Source organism: Heterodontus francisci, chromosome 2, assembly GCF_036365525.1.
Source record: "Heterodontus francisci isolate sHetFra1 chromosome 2, sHetFra1.hap1, whole genome shotgun sequence".
Taxonomy (NCBI): domain Eukaryota; kingdom Metazoa; phylum Chordata; class Chondrichthyes; order Heterodontiformes; family Heterodontidae; genus Heterodontus; species Heterodontus francisci.
In genome coordinates this window covers 127,588,048-127,607,916 of record NC_090372.1, presented here as the reverse complement: position 1 = coordinate 127,607,916, position 19,869 = coordinate 127,588,048, and the positions used below count along the sequence as shown (strand labels likewise).

General features: G+C 42.6%; 1 protein-coding gene across 1 annotated transcript in view; it reads left to right on the top strand.

The window, feature by feature from the left end:
* Nucleotides 1-19,869, top strand: part of tmem245 (transmembrane protein 245) — a 238,093-nt gene that overhangs the window by 206,924 nt on the left and 11,300 nt on the right. Inside the window, exon 15 of the mRNA XM_068053069.1 lies at nt 18,301-18,495. Within this exon, the coding sequence (XP_067909170.1) occupies nt 18,301-18,495 (195 nt within the window). The remainder of the gene's footprint in view (nt 1-18,300; nt 18,496-19,869) is intronic.

Here is a 19,869-nt window from a genome sequence, read left to right as displayed (position 1 = left end):
GAGGTTCTGCTGAGAGAATATGAGCAGCTAGGGGCTAAATTTAAAAAGCAGAACCAAAAAGGTGGTAATCTCCAGATTACTACCTGAGCCACGAGCTCATTGGCACAGTGTCAGTCAGATTAAAGAGGTAAATGCGTGGCTCAAAGATTGGTGCAGGAGGAATGGGTTCAAGTTCATGGGACATTGGCACCAGTACTGGGGAAGGAGGGAGCTGTTTCGATGGGACGGGCTCCACCTGAATCATGCTGGGGCCAGAGTCCTGGTGAATCGCATACAGCGCCCCCTAGGGCTTTAGATAGGGCTTTAAACTGAATAGTGTGGGGGGAGGGTTCAGTTGCATGGGAAATTAGGAAGTCAAAGTTAAAGGAGAAGGTAGGAGTGCAGGTTAGTGATGAGTCTGATTGTTACCAAAAAATAAAAGGTCGGGACAGAACATGTGAACATCATATTGCACCAAGGAATCGTACAAGAGTAGGGAAATTTGATAATAGAACATACTTAAAGGCTTTGTATCTGAATGCACAAAGAATTCGGAATAAAATTAATGAGTTAACAGCGCAAATAGAGATGAATGGGTATGATTTAGTGGTGATCATTGAGACGTCGTTGCAGCGAAACCAGGTTTGGGAATTGAATATCCAAGGGTACTCAGTATTTCGGAAGGATAGACAGGAAGGAAAAGGAGGTGCTGTAGCTTTGTTAGTGAAGGAAGAGATCGGTGCTGTAGTGAGAAATGATATAGGCACTGGAGATCAAGACAGAGAATCAGTCTAGGTAGAAATAAGAAATAGCAAGGGAAAGGAGACCCTGGTGGGAGTAATCTATAGGTTCCCAGACAGTAGTTCCGCAGTGGGGCACAGTATAAACCAGGAAATACTGGGGGCTTGTAAGAAAGGTACGGCAATAATCATGAGTGATTTTACATGCATATAGACTGGATTAATCATATTGGCAAGGGTAGCCTCGAGGGAGAGTTCATTGAATGTATTAGAGACGTTTTTTGGAGCAATATGTTGTGGAACCAACCAGGGAGCAGACTATTCTAGATTTGGTATTGTGTGATGAGGTGGGATTAATTAATCTCATAGTTAAGGATCCTTTAGGGAAGAGGGCGAGAAACTGGAGTCCCACACTAGCGTTCTGGAGTTAAACAGAGGTAATTACATAGGCATGAGGACAGATTTGGCCCTAAGTGGACTGGGCAGGAAGACTAAAGAGTAGGGTAGTTGATGAGCAGTGGCAGATGTTTAAGCAGATATTCAATTCCTCCCGAATAAAATATATTCCAGGGAGGAAGAAAGGTTGCAAGAGGGGAAAAAAACATCCATGACTAAGCAAGGAAGTCAAGGATAATAACATAAAGACAAAATCTAAGGTATATCATATTGCAAAGGTCAGTGGCAGGCTGGAAGATTGGGAAAATTTTAAAGATCAACAAAGGGTTACTAAAAAAGTAATAAAAAGAGCAAAGGTAAATTATGAAAGAAAACTAGCGCAAAATATAAAAATGGATAGTAAAAGTTTCTATCAGTATATAAAAGGGTAGAGAGTAGCTAAAGTGAATGTTGGTCCCTTGGAGGATGAGACTGGGGAGTTAATTGTGGGGAACACAGAAATGGCGGAGACACTAAATCAGTATTTTACCTCAGTTTTCACAGTGGAGGACACCAATACCATCCCAATAGTAACAAGTAATGCAGAGGTTATAGAAAGGGAGAAACTTAGAACAATCATCATCACTAGGGAAAAGGTACTGAGCAAACTATTGGGATTGAAGGCAGAAAAGACCCCAGGGCCTGATGGCCTACATCCTAGGTCTTAAAGGAAGTGGCAGTGGAGATAGTGGATCCATTGGTTATAATATTCCAAAATTCCCTGGATGCAGGAAAGGTTCCAGTGGATTGGAAAAATGCTAATATAACGCCCTTATTCAAAAAGGGAGGGAGGCAGAAAGTAGGAAACTATAGACCAGTTAGTTTAACATCTGCCTTTGGGAAATTGTTAGAATCCATTATTAAGGACGCAATAACAGGACATTTAGAAAGTCAAAACGCAATCCATCAGAGTCAGCATGGTTTTATGAAGGATAACTTGTGTTTGACTAATTTGCTAGAGTTCTTCGAAGATGTAACAAGCAAAGTGGATAATGGGGATCCTGTAGATGTAGCATATCTGGACTTCCAGAAGGCATTTGAAAAGGTGCCGCACAAAAGGTTAATACACAAAGTAAGATCACATGGGGTTGGGGGAAATTTATTAGCTTGGATAGAGGATTGGCTAACTAACAGAAAACAGAGAGTCGGGATAAATGGGTCCTTTTCTGGTTGGCAAGATGTAACTAGTGGGGTGCCACTGGGTTTGGTCCTCGGGCCCCAACTATTTGCAATCTATATTAATGACTTGGATGCAGGGATAGAAGGTACTATAGCCAAATTTGCAGATGACACTAAAATAGGTGGGATAGTAAGTTGCAATAAAACTATAAGAAATTCACAAATGGATATGGATAGGTTCGGTGAATGGGCCAGAATTTGGCAGATGGAGTTTAATGTGGATAAGTGTGAGGTTATCCATTTTGGTTGGAAGAATAGAAAGGCAAATTATTATCTGAATGGAGAGAAACCTCAGAGTGCTTCAGTGCAGGGGGATCTGGGTGTCCTCGTGCATAAATTGCCGAAAACTAGTATGCAGGTGCAGCAGGTAATAAGGCAAATGGAATTTTGGCATTTATTGCCAAAGGAATTGAGTGTAAAAGTAGGGAACCGTTGCTGCAACTGTACAAGGCATTAGTGAGACCGCACCTGGAGTATTGCGTACAATTTTGGTCCCCTTACTTAGGGAGGGATGTAGTTGCATTGGAGGCAGTTCAGAGGAGGTTCACTAGATTGATTCCAGAGATGAGGGGTTTGTCTTATGAAGAGAGATTGAGCAGTTTAGGCCTTTACTCTCTGGAGTTTAGAAGAATGAGAGGAGATCTAATTGACATATATAAGATGATTAAGGGGATTGACAAAGTAGAAGTAGACAGGATGTTTCCTCTGGTGGGGCAATCTAGAACGAGAGGTCATAGTTTTAGGATAAGGGGTAGCAGATTTAAAACAGAGATGAGGAGAAATTACTTCTCCCAAAGGGTCGTGAGTCTGCGGAATTCACTACCCCAGAGTGTGGTGGATGCCGGGACATTGAGTAAATTTAAGGAGAAGATAGACAGATTTTTAATTAGTAATGGGTTGAAGGGTTATGGAGAACGGGCAGAAAATTGGAGTTGAGGCCAAGATGAGATCAGCCATGATCGTGTTGAATGGCGGAGCAGGCTCGAGGGGCTGAATTGCCTACTCCTGCTCCTAGTTCTTATGTTCTTGTGTTAAATTGGAGGCACATCAGGAGCGGGAGAATCCAGTATCGCTTTTGAAGCCTGGAAGCAAGTGTGTCTGTCTGTGGCTTTTTTAACACAGCCACCTCATTATCATTTTACTTCATGGTTTGGAATAGATTGTGCAGCAGAGGATAGACTGAGGACCTGAATGATGCAGTCTTAACTCCAATATTTAAAGGGAAAATCCAGAGGTGGAATTTGCAGGAGCTTGAATTTGGAAGCATCAGAGGAAGGATGTTCAGTATGAAATCAGAATGATCAAAGGTTTAATGATGCCTCACTTGATGTGCTGCTGGGTGCTGTGAGAAGCTGGAGAAAGATGCACTTCCCCAGCAATGGGAAGAAGAAACCAGCTGACACAAAGATGATGTGGCTGAGGTGGCCTAGGAGGTCAGCAGCAGGAGCATTGTGCCACACTTCTGGATTCCATGCTTTAATGACCTAACCATGTCAGGAAACATGAGTGCAGTTGCACATTCATCTCCATCCTGTGTACGCATCACCACAACCCTTCATTCTGCATTGTCAAGCCTACTACATCACCTGACTCCTCATACCCACTTAGCTCACGCGTGCACTCACCTTTTTCTGTGCTCTTCCCCATGTTCCCATCTAGCCATGCACTCACTTATCCTTACTCAATTTCATGCCTCTTCCTGATGGTTCCCCCTCACCAAATGTACTGCACCCACCGGATGAATACTTATGAATGATATGAATCATAGATCTGTGTTCTTTCCCCTGTTGCAGGAGAAGAGAGCACAGAACATGAGTGAGAGGAAGAGAACTGGAGGTGGGCCTCCAAAGATCTTGCAGCTCGCAACTGCAACAGGAAGCACTGGAGTTTTGGCACATGAGACTGGAACCTCCCAGCTACCACGTGACGCATTTAAATATCAGAGACCCACACATCATGCAGCATTCAGTCATGTTGATGTGATTTCAACAGCAAGTAAAATATGATCATCTACATAATAATTTGCAACATTCTTACCTTTGTTATGACCTCAATGAGACAGTTAGCATTACGATATGAGATATGAATTCCCAGAACAATTTAAAGAATTACACGACAAAATTTCACAGTTTAAGACTTTTATTATAACAGCTAAACTAAAAGAAATCCCCATTAACTAAGTAGTACTTTGTAAGTAGCTGATACCCCAAATTACAGGGAAAGGTATTTTCTTCACTTATTAAAACGCTTGAAAACCTCACACCACACTTGCACGTTACACAGTCCTCCTTGATAGTGAAATCTTTCCAGTTAAATGTCCCAAATTCCTCCACGTTGCAATGGGTTGGATCTCCCAGATGTTTCTCAATGTAAATGTCCTCTTTGCTCACTTTTCCCAGCACTTTCAACCTGGACGCCCATGAATAAGGTGATTCCTGGTGATTCTGTTGGTCTTTTACTTCTCCGCAAACCTCAACTTTCAAGACAGGGTCAAGTCTTCACAGTCTTTTGCTGTATGTCTTCTGAAAGCAGCTGTTCTCTCTCTCGCTTGCTCTCTCGCTCTCTCTTCCTCTCCACTCCCCCCCACCCCCCCACTCCTTGAGGCTGCAACTGCTGGTCGCCTTTCTTACAGCCTGCTCTGAGGTTGCCACCACTGGTCTTCTGTACAGCCTGTCTGCCTTCAGAAAATCTGTTGAATTTATCTGGAATCAAAGTCAGTAGCTCATTGTCCTTTTCCAATATGCAAAGTCCACAAGTCTGGCAACAGCAGAGCCACCCAGGCATTCCATTGTTTCCAGGTGTTAGCAGCTGCTATTCATTTACACTCTGAGTCACTGGCTCCTTGTTTACAATCTGAAAGTCTGGGAGGGTGAAACCCGTTGTTCTTCAGGTGTTATACTCCTGCAGTCTCTCTGATCTGGGATTTATGTTGTCCTGGTAACCAAGATTCCTGTCTTGTCTTTAAGCAGAGTTTTCATATGACTTCCCTGACTCTATCTTAAACTACATTAAAAATCAACAGTTTTTTTTTAACATAATCATGTTACAAAGTCCAGCATTCATAATACCTTAGCAGTAGTAATTTGTATCTTTTCTCTCTGCCAGGACCTTCACATGTACAGCAGGTGTCCATAGACCTCATGAATGACGAGTCCTCAAAGGTTTGATTTCTTCTGAGGGTGCACAGTACTCATGCATACCATGCACCAGCTCAGATACCCGCACTTCGGTTGTACGAATAACGCAGATAGTTGGGTTTTCATGCTAGTGACTTGCACTTCAAGTGAGCAAGAGCAGATGGTGGTGACAGGAAGAGCAGTGGAGAGCCCGTTTCAGCTGGCGGAGTCCTCCCCAATCTCTGCTGAGCTGGACACGGATGCTGTACCCCCAGGGCAGTTGATCAAAAGGATAATCGTTGAGCTGCAGCAGAGAATGTACTGGCAAGCCTTCCAAATACACTAACCATGATTGCAGAGAGAATGCAGGAGTCAAATATGGCAACAAATATGACTCTGTGCACGCGACCCTGCAAACTCTGGATGCCAGCATGTCTGCTACCTTAAATAGGATGACATACCTTGGCCTTACACCATCGTATCCTTTGCACCATAGTGCTCTCCAGCAGGGTGGTACCAGTGAAGTACAGCTGGCCCATAAGAGGGTTAATGGCAAAATGGAATTCGGGACTGGGAACTCCAGTCAAAGTGTTTCCACTTCTCAGCCGTTGCATCCCACCGCCCCCAAGTCAGTATCTGACTATTGCCTCTTGTCCCAATTGCCAAGTCTGCCCCTGTACAGGTGTGCTGGTAGAGCAGTCAGTGGTGGGGCCCTCACAGGCTCCAAAATCCAGAGGACATCAGCCAAGAGCATCTCAGCAGTCAGAGTAGGAATCTGAAGCAGCCTGCCTAGACCTCTGCTGAAGTCACAGGGGTTGCACCACATGGGAGTCGTAGGAAAAAGAGTAAAGTGTTGTAATTGTACAAGGGTATGCACATGGGTGTGTAAGAAAATGTTATGTTGTGAAGTTTCTGTTCTTCAGTGCAATCACAACCACTTTCCTGTCGCCCATTCTTGGTTGCTAGGTGGTATCACCTTTTAACTTTTTGGATAACTGGGAAGATGTGAGTTGATGGGGACCACCTGAGCCTCCTGAAGCCTCCTGTTGTGACATGACTAGGAAACTCAGTCTGTAGACTCTGTGTCTGCGAGTTGCATTCCTTAGTTGCTCCCCTCTCCGATATCTAGCTGCAGCTCTGCTACAAGTCCCTTCTCTGATATCTGACATGGTAACAATGAAACAAATGGCCGCCTTCTGTGCTGTAACCATTCTATGAGCTACAGATCTCTCAACAGGTGCTGGTCATATTGTTCCTTGTCTGGGCTTAGAAAACCTTCAAAGTGTAGAAAGTAAATTTTTAGCAAAAATACTGTGAACAAACCCTTTCTGACTGGTAGGTAAGATTGCAACTGTTAATTCTGAGTATTGTAATATTTCCATGAGTTTGAATCAGCCCCCTCAATTGTCACTTTTGTTTGCAACTTGCTTTCATTGGCACATTTCAGGAAACACAGGAAACCCATAGATGTGCATTAAATTTGAAGTCAGTTGAAATATCACTCTAATTGAGCAATTAGTATATGTTAATAGGCAACCACTCTTGCGAGGGGGTTGCACTCAAGGTTTTCACCACCCCACCCGCATCCAAACACACATACTTCTCGAGATTAAAATCCGCCGAATGTCTTTGCGAGCTTTTGTTGATAATTACCATACTGCATAGACTGATTCTTAGTTCTTTTTCTCCCATCAGAAACAATATCTTACTGTTAATTCCAGGAAGGAAACGTCTGAATCCTCTTTTTCTGTTTCGAACCAGTTTTCTGTTTTTAGTGGCTCTAACTGTTGTTTCTTGGCAGTATCTTTGACATGGATGAACCACAAACATTTTTGAATCCAATTTAACTCCAGTGCTGAGCATCATCTGATCTGTTTTCTAGATACCTAGCATTAACATGCAGGCTGCTTAGAATAGCATCGCACATGATCTGCACAATGACTGATATCTTTTTATATGGCATAGATTGGCCTGATGGAGCCTGAATGGGCATGTTTGTGTACTCGATGGTGTCTTGCAACCTTAAACTGCCAAGATCAAAGAAGTCTACATTGGAATCCAAACATCCTTTATAGCTTCCATGTTATGTGTCTGTTGCTTTGCAGCCAAGCGTAATTTTAAAAGAGTATAAAGATTACCTCAATCTATGAATATGGCAAGGGAGACTAAAGTGAGGCAAGATCATCCTTGAGAAGTTGATGCGTAACAGCTACACACCAAATTTGAATTTGCATTTGGTTTCCAGATCAAAACTGAGTAGTACAAGCAGTCTGGATCAGAGCGGTATCGTGGGTCTCAGGAACAGGCCAATATAGGTGGACTCTGTGCCATCGCATATTGCTGTAGCAAAAATGTTGACCTCTTCTATGACCTAATGGTGTATTGCTTTCAGCTGTTGAACAAGTGAAGTAGCTGCTGGAATGCTTTCTGGCTTCTTCTAAGGTTCCTTAGACCAGTGCCTTGGTCATAAAGGTGTGCTGCACGTTGAATACAAGTATAGGGAATTCTGTTGTCACAACCAATGCAGGTCCTTAGTCAGTGTCTTTGCTCAGGCTAAACACTGTGTGTCATGCTGATCTTTCTTCTTTGGGAAACATTGTCACCAAGGTTGTCACAAAGATTCTGACATTAAAAAGAGCTAGATTTAGCTCTGGAAAATTGCCAGCTGGATGGCTTTTCTGGTACAACACTTCAAAGAAGCGTTCACTTTGATCTAAGTAGCTGTCAGACATTTAGTTATGACCTTGGAACCAGGAGCCTTAGTCAACTCTGCTACTCACTCTATTTTAGCCTGCTTTGGTGAATGCATTTACAAACTTAAGAATTATTTTCTGATTCATATGGGCTTAGGTTATGCAGCCTGTTCCTGTGCTCCTGCCAATTTTCTAGCAGAGAGAGCCACAGATATACTTGCGGACATGCCCCATTCCATCCCTGCCTCTCTCCTTTTTCCAGAGGGCAGGCGCAGCAGCTTAAAATGCACCTGTCCATATGCAGACAGGCACATTCTAATTTTAAAATGAGGGAAACATACCCCATTATTTGCCCTGATTGAATTCTGGACATGGACCACCTATTAGATCAAACGTTAGCAGTGGGATGATGATGATGCTACAATCAGGGATCTGTTATATGGCTCTACATGCATTGCCATGCACAAATCCCAGAGTACAGGAAGAAATGTTCTGTTTTTATTTTGGCTGCATTTGCTGACAACACAGCCACTAGGTGGCGCAGTACTGGCACATGCGCAAATGCAGCCTCATCAACTGAAACGCCACTGTCTGAGATGTCTCGGGCAGCTGCCAGTAATAAAAATGGCATTGCTCAATTTGACACAAAAAAAATTGAACTTAAACCCCCTCAGCCTCCATAACCCCCCCTTCCCCCCCAACAACAGTACCTTACTGCCTCCTGCGATGGCCCCTTCTCTTTCCCAGCTCCCTCCCGCGATCGCCACCTCAATTGCCGGATTCAGTTTCATGCTCCCGCGCCTGCTTTCTCACCACTCCAGAGCAGCGAAGAGGCGAGAGCGATCGGATGGAGCAGCGAGCAGGCAAGAACAGAGGAAGGGAGCGGGGAAGAGAAACAGCAATAATGGGAGGAAGCGGCGATTGAGGCAGTGATCAAGAGAGGGAGCGGGGAAGAGATGTCGCAGGTCGGGAGCGGGGTACTGTTGGGCATGGAGGCGTTCATCGTGGCGACAGAGGGGTGAGGCAACACTCTGACGTCGTTACGTGGTGACGTTGCTGCCCACAGACGCAGACCCATACTGGCATGCTGGCAAATGATGACATCGGCAATCACTCTGCACATGCTCTGCGTGGTCAGAACATACTCCATTTTATTTTGCTTTATGCAGCCCTGAAGCTTTTGGCACTTCCATGATGCAACAGACCTCTGTGACCTAATGCTACAGATTTCCATCCAGATTTTAACAGAACTCTACAACAAAGGCCAGGAAGTCTGGTTCCCATGTGCAAATAACCCTGGGGCCAGATATATGTTCAGGCTCAGAGGCATCGCTGGGGCCGGTGGAAGTCTAGGCTATCATCTCTCGAAGGCTTCAGAAAAGAACAAAGAACAGTACAGCACAGGAACATGCCATTCGGCCCTCCAAGCCTGCGCCGATCTTGATGCCTGCCTAAACTAACACCTTCTGCACTTCCGGGGCCCATATCCCTCTATTCCCTTCCTATTCATTTATTTGTCAAGATGTCTCTTAAATGTCGCTATCGTATCTGCTTCCACCACCACCCCTGGCAGCAAGTTCCAGGCACTCACCACCCTCTGCAAAAAAAAAAAACTTGCCTCGCACATCCCCTCTAAACTTTGCCCCTTGCACCTTAAACCTATGTCCCCTAGTAACTGACTCTTCCACCCTGGGCAAAAGCTTCTGTCTATTCACTCTGTCCATGCCGCTCATAACTTTGTAAACCTCTATCATGTTGCCCCTCCACCTCCGTCGTTCCAGTGAAAACAATCCGAGTTTTTCCAACCTCTCCTCATAGCTAATGCCCTCCAGACCAGGCAACATCCTGGTAAACCACCTCTGTACCCTCTCCAAAGCCTCCACGTCCTTCTGGTAGTGTGGCGACCAGAATTGCACACAATATTCTAAGTGTGGCCTAATTAAGGTTCTGTACAGCTGCAACATGACTTGCCAATTTTTATACTCTATGGCCCCGACCGATGAAGGCAAGCATGCCGTATGCCTTCTTGACTACCTTATCCACCTGCGTTGCCACTTTCAGTGACCTGTGGACCTGTACGCCCAGATCTCTCTGCCTGTCAATACTCCTAAGGGTTCTGCCATTTACTGTATACGTCCCACCTGCATTAGACCTTCCAAAATGCATTACCTCACATTTGTCCGAGTTAAACTCCATCTGCCATTTCTCCACCCAAGTCTCCAACCGATCTGTATCCTCTGACAATCCTCATCATTATCCGCAACTCCACCAACCTTTGTGTCGTCCGCAAACTTACTAATCAGACCAGCTACATTTTCCTCCAAATCATTTATATATACTACAAAGAGCAAAGGTCCCAGCACTGATCCCTGTGGAACACCACTAGTCACATCCCTCCATTCAGAAAAACACCCATCCACTGATGCCCTCTGTCTTCTATGACCGAGCCAGTTCTGTATCCATCTTGCCAGCTCACCTCTGATCCTGTGTGATTTCACCTTTTGTACCAGTCTGCCATGCGGGACCTTGTCAAAGGCTTTACTAAAGTCCATATAGATAACATCCACTGCCCTTCCTTCATCAATCATCTTCGTCACTTCCTCAAAAAACTCAATCAAATTAGTAAGACAGAAAGAAAGAAGATAATGAGCCTACTGGCATGTGCTTCCCAACACCTGTTGCAGAGAATGCAAAGAGACCTCTCCTGCTCCTCATAATTCTTTCCATTCGTCACCATCTTCTGATTTCTATTAGCAAGGCAATTTTCAAATCCAGTTAGATAATCTGTCAATACTGTGAGCAATAAATAATTAATACCTTTTTTGAAATCTCATGAGTGGAGCCTTATTATATAGCTAAGTTAGTTGTATGCATTGGGTAGCCCTAATATTTTCTATTCATTCTCGGGATTTGGGTGTTTTTGGCAAGGCTGTGTTTTATTGCATATTCCTAATTGTCCTGAGGAGGTGTCGGTGGGCTGCCTACCTGAACCAGTGGCTTACTAATTAAATTAACCACATTGGTGTGAGACTGGAATCACAAGACCAGGTAAGGATGGCAAGTTTCCTTTCCTAAAGGTCATTAGTTAGGATAGCTTTGTGGTCACTTTTAATGGTAATCAGCTTTCTACTTTAAGATATTTTCAACCGAATTAAAATTCTCAAACAGTCATGGTGCAATGTAAATTCGTATTTTCTGGATTATTAATCCAGTCTCTGGATTACGAGTCCATAACCACGATACTACAGTACCCTAGTAGTGGCTAATTTGTTACTACTGCATGATCTATTACTTCTAAATCCATGCAGACTACGGTTACAGTTTTACCTACTCATTGGATGAACATTTATATAACGTTTATAAGCATTTCCCCCATTGCAGATGTTGGGTTGAATGATTTGTAATTTACAGGTTGACGTTGCACTGCATTTTTTTGGAAGGTTGTGATTACATTTTGTCCTGGTGCCTTTGGGCACAATTCCATCTTAATTATGGAGCTGTAAAGTTATTTATCTTTGGACTTACACTTGCATGGTTTAAATACGTAACACATTTTGAAGTTTGTCACTCTGGAATAAATTAGCGCCACATATGGTTCATTATAGATTTACAGTTTGTTTTCTTATCATAAATCTTACACTTAAAACTAACCTCATGTTGATTGTTCTGCAGATATGATATTCTTTTCATGACATATGCATGTACCATATGAGAACTAATTTCTGTTCTCCCAACTTTAAACTGTTCAAAGAGACTTTGAGATAACTGTCAATTCTATGGAATTTGGTCAGAAATTTGATAAACGAGAGCATAAATTCCCAGCTGAAAAACTGCTTTCAGAAGACTTGGAAATCACATGATTTGCCTGCCCTCTTCACACAAGATTGTTCATGATGCAAACGTATCTGAAGTAGATGTGTTTTTTTGAGTTGCTTCTGCTTCTTGGCCGGGATAAACTAGCAATTCTGAAATGAAAGATATGACTCAATCTGTAACTATCACAATTTGAACTTCAGATTACTATGCTATCATTTGAGTGGTGTCTGAACGTCTTGTGTTGTATCCAGTAAGTTGGTATTTGTATGCTAGTGATGGCCTTTTTAAAAGTGATTTTATAGCTAAATAGCTAAAGTTAATGCAAAAGTTTAAATATAAGAACATAATAAATAGGAACAAGAGTAGACCATACTGCCGTCGAGCCTGTTCTGTCATTCAATACAATCATGGTTAATCTTCTGCCTCAACTCCACTTTCCTGCCCACTCCCCATATTCTTTGATTCCTTGAAAGACCAAAAATCTGTCTGTCTCAAACTTAAATATAATCAATGATGGAGCATCCACAACCCTCTGAACTGGAGAATTCCAAAGATTAACCCTCTGAGTGAAGAAGTGTCTCCTCATCTAAGTCCTAAATGATTGGCTCCTTATCCTGAGACTGTGTCCCCATGTTTTATTTTCCCCAGGCGGGGAAAACAACCTCCGTTGTCAAGCCCCTTCAGAAGCTTGCATGTTTCAATGAGATCGCCTCTCATTCTTCTAAACTCCAGAGAATATAGCCCAATTTACTCAGCTTGTTATCAGAAGACAATTCTCTTGTCCCAGAGCCCAATTTAGTGAGCTTTCACTGTACTGCCTCCAAGGCAAGTATATCATTCCATGGGTATGGAGACCAAAACTGCTCACAGTACTCCAGGTATGGTCTCACCAAAGCTCTATGCAATTGTACAAAGACTTCCTTATTCTTGCATTCCAATCCCCTTGCAATAAAGGCCAACATGCCTTTTTCCTTCCTAATCGCTTGCTGTACCTGCATACTAACTTTGTGTTCCCTGTACAAGTACACCCAAGTCCCTTTGAATGTCAACATTTTGAAGTTTCATGCCTTTTAAAAAATATTCTGCTTTTCTATTCTCACTACCAGTGAATAACCTCACACATGCTCACATTATTCTCTATTTGCCACCTTGTTGCCTACTCACTTAACCTGGCTATATCTCTTTGCAGCCTCTTTACGTCCTCCTCACAGCTTATATTCCCACCGAGTTCTTTATCATCAACAAACTTAGATACATTACTCTTGATCCTTTCAACTAAGTCATTAATATAGTGTTACACCAATGTGTTTTGTTGGTTGATAATTTTCTTTAACCCACTGACTGGAGATCTGAATTTATATATTTTTATTAAAAGACAAGCTGCCAGCAAAGTTATCTTTTCAGCTTAAGATAATCACCTACTTTGCTACACGGTATCCTACATTGCAAAGGACTGTGAGGAGAGAAACGAAATGTCTGCTCAGTTCCAGCAAGAACCAAGACTCAGGAAGTTTAAAGGAACTACCTGTTCTCTCAGCAAGCCGAGAAACACTGCTAACTGCTGTTTTTGAATGACTGAGTGACTGGCATGTGACAAGCCTCTCCCCATCTGTGGTTTTTGTGCTGGTGTTTTTCTCTGCAGCAAAGGAGAAGCAACTGGACTCTGACATGTGCAGATCCTAAGTCAGGGTCCCCCTCCCCTCTCTCCATTCCAGCTTGAAAGCTTTCAACTGAACTGGAGTAGCCATATAAGTACCGTGGCTACAAGAGCAGGTCAGAGGCTAGGAATCCTGAGGCGAGTAACTCACCTCCTGACTCCCCAAAGCCTGTCCACCATCTACAAGGCACAAGTCAGGAGTGTGATGGAATACTCTCCACTTGCCTGGATGGGTGCAACTCCAACAACACTCAAGAAGCTCGACACCATCCAGGACAAAGCAGCCCGCTTGATTGGCATCCCATCTACAAACATTCACTCCCTCCACCACCGACGCACAGTGGCAGCAGTGTGTACCATTTACAAGATGTACTACATCAATGCTCCTTAGACAGCACCTTCCAAACCCGCGACCTCTACCAACTAGAAGGACAAGGGCAGAAAATGCATGCGAACATCGCCACCTGCAAGTTCCCCTCCAAGTCACACACCATCCTGACTTGGAACTATATTGCCATTCCTTCACTCTCGCTGGGTCAAAATCCTGGAACTCCCTTCCTAACAGCACTGTGGGTGTACCTCCCGCAAATGTACTGCAGCGGTTCAAGAAGGCAGCTCACCAGCACCTTCTCAAGGGCAATTAGGGATGGGCAATAAATGCTGGCCTGGCCAGTGACGCCCAAATCCCATGAATGAATAAAAAAAAAAAATCCCGCTTGTTGACTGACCACCTTCATACTCCGGCTACAATCAGAAACCCCATGGAGGAAATCATCCACGTCGCTATCTCCAAGAGACTCACTGAACCAGTCATCTACCTTTTCAAATAAAAGCTCAGGACCATTGAATTCAGCTAGAAACCAGTGTGGTTTAACAAGGCGAGGGAAAAGAGGGAAGCCCTTCAACCCTTCCTCACTTGACCATAACAATAGATTGTAAATAGCTGAGGTCCCACCGCTGATCCTTGCAGCATTCCACTAGTTTGAGCCTGCCAACTTGAAAATGCCTTGTTTATCCCTACTCTTTGCTTCCTGTCTGTTAACCAATCCACAATCTAGGCTAGTATATTGCCCCCAACTCCATGAGCCCTTATCTTGCGTATTAACCTTTTGTGTGGAACTTTGTCAAACACTTTTTGGGAAGTGTGTGTAATATTAGGTGTGATTATCGTAAGTGTGCAAGGTGTATATATTGATATATACTCCATATGAGTAGCGGGGCTAAAGTGTGGCGAGTCGAATAGACTTAGCAGTTGGCAGGAAAAAAGACAAAAGCGCAAGGGGAGAGCCAACTGTGTAACAGCCCTGACAAACAAATTTTTCTGCAGCACCTGTGGAAGAGCCTGTCACTCTAGAATTGGCCTTTATAGCCACTCCAGGCGCTGCTCCACGCACCACTGACCACCTCCAGGCGCTCACCCATTGTCTCTCTAGATAAGGAGGCCAAAGAAGACTCCCTATGAAGATGTATTCTGTCGTCAGAGTGCTGTCATTGGCTTTAAAAGGATCCTCTGAGAAATTGATCTAGTTTTACCTGGTTTGGATATCAACTAGAGCAACATCCAGATAGATTGCTGCGATGATTTGAAGGAAAGCAAAGTGTCTTAAAATAATGAAAAGGAAAAGAAGGAAGCATTGGCTTTTGTTTGGTAATGAGATATACAGGTAGGTTTCTGAACTGAATTGAATAAAGTTTAGAGGTAATATGTAAATGTACACAATAGCTGACATCTTGGTGGCAATACTTTTAACAGCAGGAGATGTATTTATGGCAAAATGAGCTAATTTTGGCAACTTTTCTTTTTATATAGTATTGTAACATTGTTTAATTGGAAATATAAGCATTGTGTTTTTGTGACCATAACACAAAATACAGTAGGAGGGAAATTATCTAAGTCTGTGACTGTCAGCTATGTTCAAGAGATATGCACTTTGAATAGGAAGCTGCAAGTTTCTAGGGAAGAGAGACTGGCCACTTCAGCTCACAAAAGATTAAAGCACATTGTGCAAATAATTCTACAGCAAAATATGTTGCAGTGCATTCATTTCTAACAAGCTTACATTCTTCTGATCTGCAAGAACACAAGAAATCAGAGCAGGAGTAGACCATATGGCCTGTCGAGCCTGCTCCGCCATTCCGTAGGATCGTGGCTGACCTTAGGCTTCAACTCCACTTGCCCGCGTGCTCACTTTGATACCCTGAGAGACCAAGAATCTGTCTATCCCAGCCTTAAATGTATTCAATGATGGAACATCCGCAACCGTCTGGGGCAGAGCATTCCAAAGATTCACAACCCTTTGAGTAAAGTAATTTCTCCTCATTTCAGTCCTGAATGATCGGACCCTTATCCTGAGACTGTGTCCCTGTGTTGTAGATTCCCCGACCACCGGAAACAATCTCTCAGCATCTCCCCCTCTCCAGCTCCTTCAGAATCTTTAATGTTTGAATGAGATAACCTCTCATTCTTCTAAACTCCAGAGAATATAGTCCCAATTTACTCGGCCTGTCATCATAGGACAACTCCCTCATCCCAGGGACCAATTTAGTGAACCTTCGCTGTACTGACTCCAATGCAAGTACATCTTTTCTTAAATGTGGAGACCAAAACTGCACACATTACTCCAGATGTGGTCTCATCAAAATCTTGTCGAATTGTAGCAAGACTTTATTCCTGTACTCCAATCCCCTTGCAATAAAGGCCAACATGCCATTTGCCTTCCTAATTGCTTGCTGCACCTGCATGCTAACTTTTTGCATTCCTTGTATAAGCACATCGAAGTCTCTTTGAACAGCTTTAAAAAATATTCTGCTTTTCTATTCTTACAACTGAAACGAATAACTTCACACTTCCCTACATTATACTCCACTGCCATCTTTTTGCTCACTCACTTAACTTGTCTGCAGCCTCTCTGTGTCCTCACCCCAGCTTACCTCTCCACTTAGCTTTGTTTCATCAGCAAACCTAGATGCATTACTCTGTCTCTTCATCTGTCATTGATATAGCTTATAAATAGCTGAAGCCCCAGCACTGATCCTTGCGGCACTCCACTATCCACTGCCTGCCAACTTGAAAATGCCCCGTTTATGCCCACTCTTTGCTTCCTGTCTGTTAACCAATCCTCTATCCATGCCAATATATTATCCCCAACTCCATGAGCCCTTATCTTGCCTATTAACCTTTTGTGTGGTACCTTATCGAATGCCTTTTAGAAATCCAGTTATACTACATCTACAGGTTTCCCTTTATCTACCCTCCTAGTTACATCCTCAAAAAACAGTTTCAAAGCATTTTGTGTCCTCCCACACTTGATTTATTCCATGGACTGCCAGTTTAAAGACATACACACTCCCTGAATCTAGATTGTCCGTCGAGTGCTTGGGGCTAATACAATTTCTAAATTTGCAGATAACTCCAAATTGGGAAGATTGTGGCAACATACGAGACAACATGAATAAATATGCAGAATGGATGTTTAATTGGCTAATTTCAGTACAGATAAGTGTGAGGTGGTGTATTTTGATAGGAAGAATAAGGAAGCCAGATACTGTTTGGATAAGAGTCTAAATGGGGTAGAGGAGCACGATGATCTAGGGTTAGAGATACACAAATTACTAAAAATAGTGACACATTAATAAGGCAATAAAAAAGCAAATTACGCACTAGGGTTTATTTCTAGAGCAATAAAATTGAAAAACACGGAGGTCTTGTTAAACTTGTATAGAACCTTGGTTAGACCACAATCCAAGTACAGTGCACAATTGTGGTCTCCATATTATAAAGGATATAGAGGCATTGGAGAAGGTCCAAAAAAATTTACAAGAATTATACCAAAACTGAGAGGTTATAATTATTTGGAAAAACTGAACAGGTTAGGGTTCTTTTCTCTAGAAAATAGAAGGTGGAGAGGTGACCTGAGAGAGGTCTTTTAAAATGCTGAAAGGATTCAATAGGATAGACCTAGAGAAGATGTTTCCACTTGTAAGGGATTGAAAAATTAGGGGCCATTAACATAAGATAGTAACTAATAAATTCAATAGGGTATTCAGGAGAAACCGTTTACCCACAGAGTGGTAAGAATCTGGAGCACAGTACCACATGGAGTTGTGGCAAATAGCAGATGCATTTAAGGGGAAACCAGCTAAGCACTTGAGGGAACAAAGAATAGAATGTTATGATAGGGTTGTATGAAGAGGGATGGGAGGAGGTTGTATGGAGCATAAATGCCAGCATCGGCCACTTGGGCTGAATGGTCCATTTTTGTGCTTTAGACTCTATTTAAGTCAATGTAATGCAAGTGTATTATGATAATAAAAGCAAAATACTGCGGATGCTGGAAATCTGAAATAATAACAGTACTGGAAATACTCGCAGGTCTGGCAGCATCTGTGGAGAGAGAAGCAGAGTTACCATTTCAGGTCAGTGACCTTTCATCAGAACTATTAGGAAGGAGGTAGAAGTGAGCTGTCCAACAACAGTTTTGTTCATTTGGGGGGTTAGATCTGAGAGAACGGAGTGCAGCAAGTTCAGAGGGAGACAGGTTTTTAATGCAAGTGTATTGTTTTGAATGGATGCTGCAGGCTTTAAAAATAGCCCATGTTAAAAAAACAAGTCCCAAATGACAATATCATGGACATTGGTAAATAAATGGTGTAATTTAATCCAATGCTTTTTTTTTTTATCACAGGGGTGGTCACCCGTATCTTACTGGTTTGGCAGTAGCTGGAGGAGCTTACTACCTTGGGCTAGAAGGTGCAATCATTGGACCCATCCTATTATGCATCCTTGTAGTTGCCTCCAACATATACAGTGCTATGTTGATGAGTCCTTCAACTGCATTGCCAACTCCTTCGCAGACTCCTTGGCCTTTGCAAATACATCGGTAGGTTTCCACAAGAGCTTATGCTAAATTAGTCTATGATTATTCCTCTGCAACTGTTGCATACAAGACCAGAATTTAAGACAATATAGGAAAATTATTTAGAGCTGTTAACTAAAATTGATAACTGTTTAACAATTTTTAAAAAAATCATTGATGTAAGCATTCTATCTCGATGTTTTAAATTATGGGGATGAGATTGAATTCAGGGTGGGTAGAATAGGCATCTGATATGCTGGAAGATCCACAGAAGTTGATTTTCTCCCCCTGTTGAAAGTTCTGATTTTCATTCTGCATTTTCTATGTTTTGGAACAAATGAACAGCACCGAATAAAATGAGCACTTTCTTATCAGGCCTATTGATCACATTAAATCTCAAGCTGTTCAGATAGGCACTAGTCATAGAGTCATTTACGGCACAGAAGGAGGCCATTCGGCCCATCGAGTTCATGTCAGACTGCAGCCCATAACTGTTGGCTTCTGCCAGAGTTGGTTCTTAATTTGGCATAGATAACAGTTTAGACCATTAAATTGGTGTTGCAATCTACTCTTGACTTAACGTAGGAGTTACATCTGCTAAATAATATATTCTGCTTAATGCACATGCTTACTTTAGAATATCGTTTTTTCAGTCAAGCAACAATCAAAGTGTCAGTGATCACAAGTATGGTGCTCCTCTTTTGATGGCCAACTGGAAAACACTCTAGAAGACTTTAAGAGCTTTCAATAAACCTGATGAATTCTTCAGTACATAGCTTCTAAAGCACCGCTGAGTCGACACATCAGTGTCAGGTTAGGAGGAACAGCTGTTTCTTCTCCAGTGTTAAATTGGTGTGTATTGCACCCTCCATCTGAGATAAAGTTTGTCTTTGCTCTGCTCAGGGCAGTTTTCTTTGCTGGAACTTGCTGATAGGAACTCGTTTGCCCACATATGCAATTAGGTCAATGGATTCAGTTTTCCTCTGCTTCAGAGAATCAAATCATTATGGTCCCACATAACATGGAAAACATGAATCTACTGCTTTTAGTATACATCTTTCCAGTGAGAGATAACTCTCTGATAAAGGTCCTCTCCTAAATATTGCAACTCTACTCTCCAAATGTGTTTATCATGAATCCATGCCGTGCTGTCAATCCTGGCATTTAGCAGATAGAAGGATGATCTAGAACAGTTTTGTATCCTGAAAAAGAAGTGATTTTTTTGACGTGTAGCTCTGGGATAAGCCTTGTGTGTATTAATAGGAGGGAAGGAGTTTCACTGTGTGTTTTACATGAATTAAGTGGAGATCTTCAATGTACTGTAAATCTCTCTGATCTGATCATAACTTCTGAATTCTGCCAAAGGAAAGGAAGAAATCTATTACCTTTTGTTTTCCC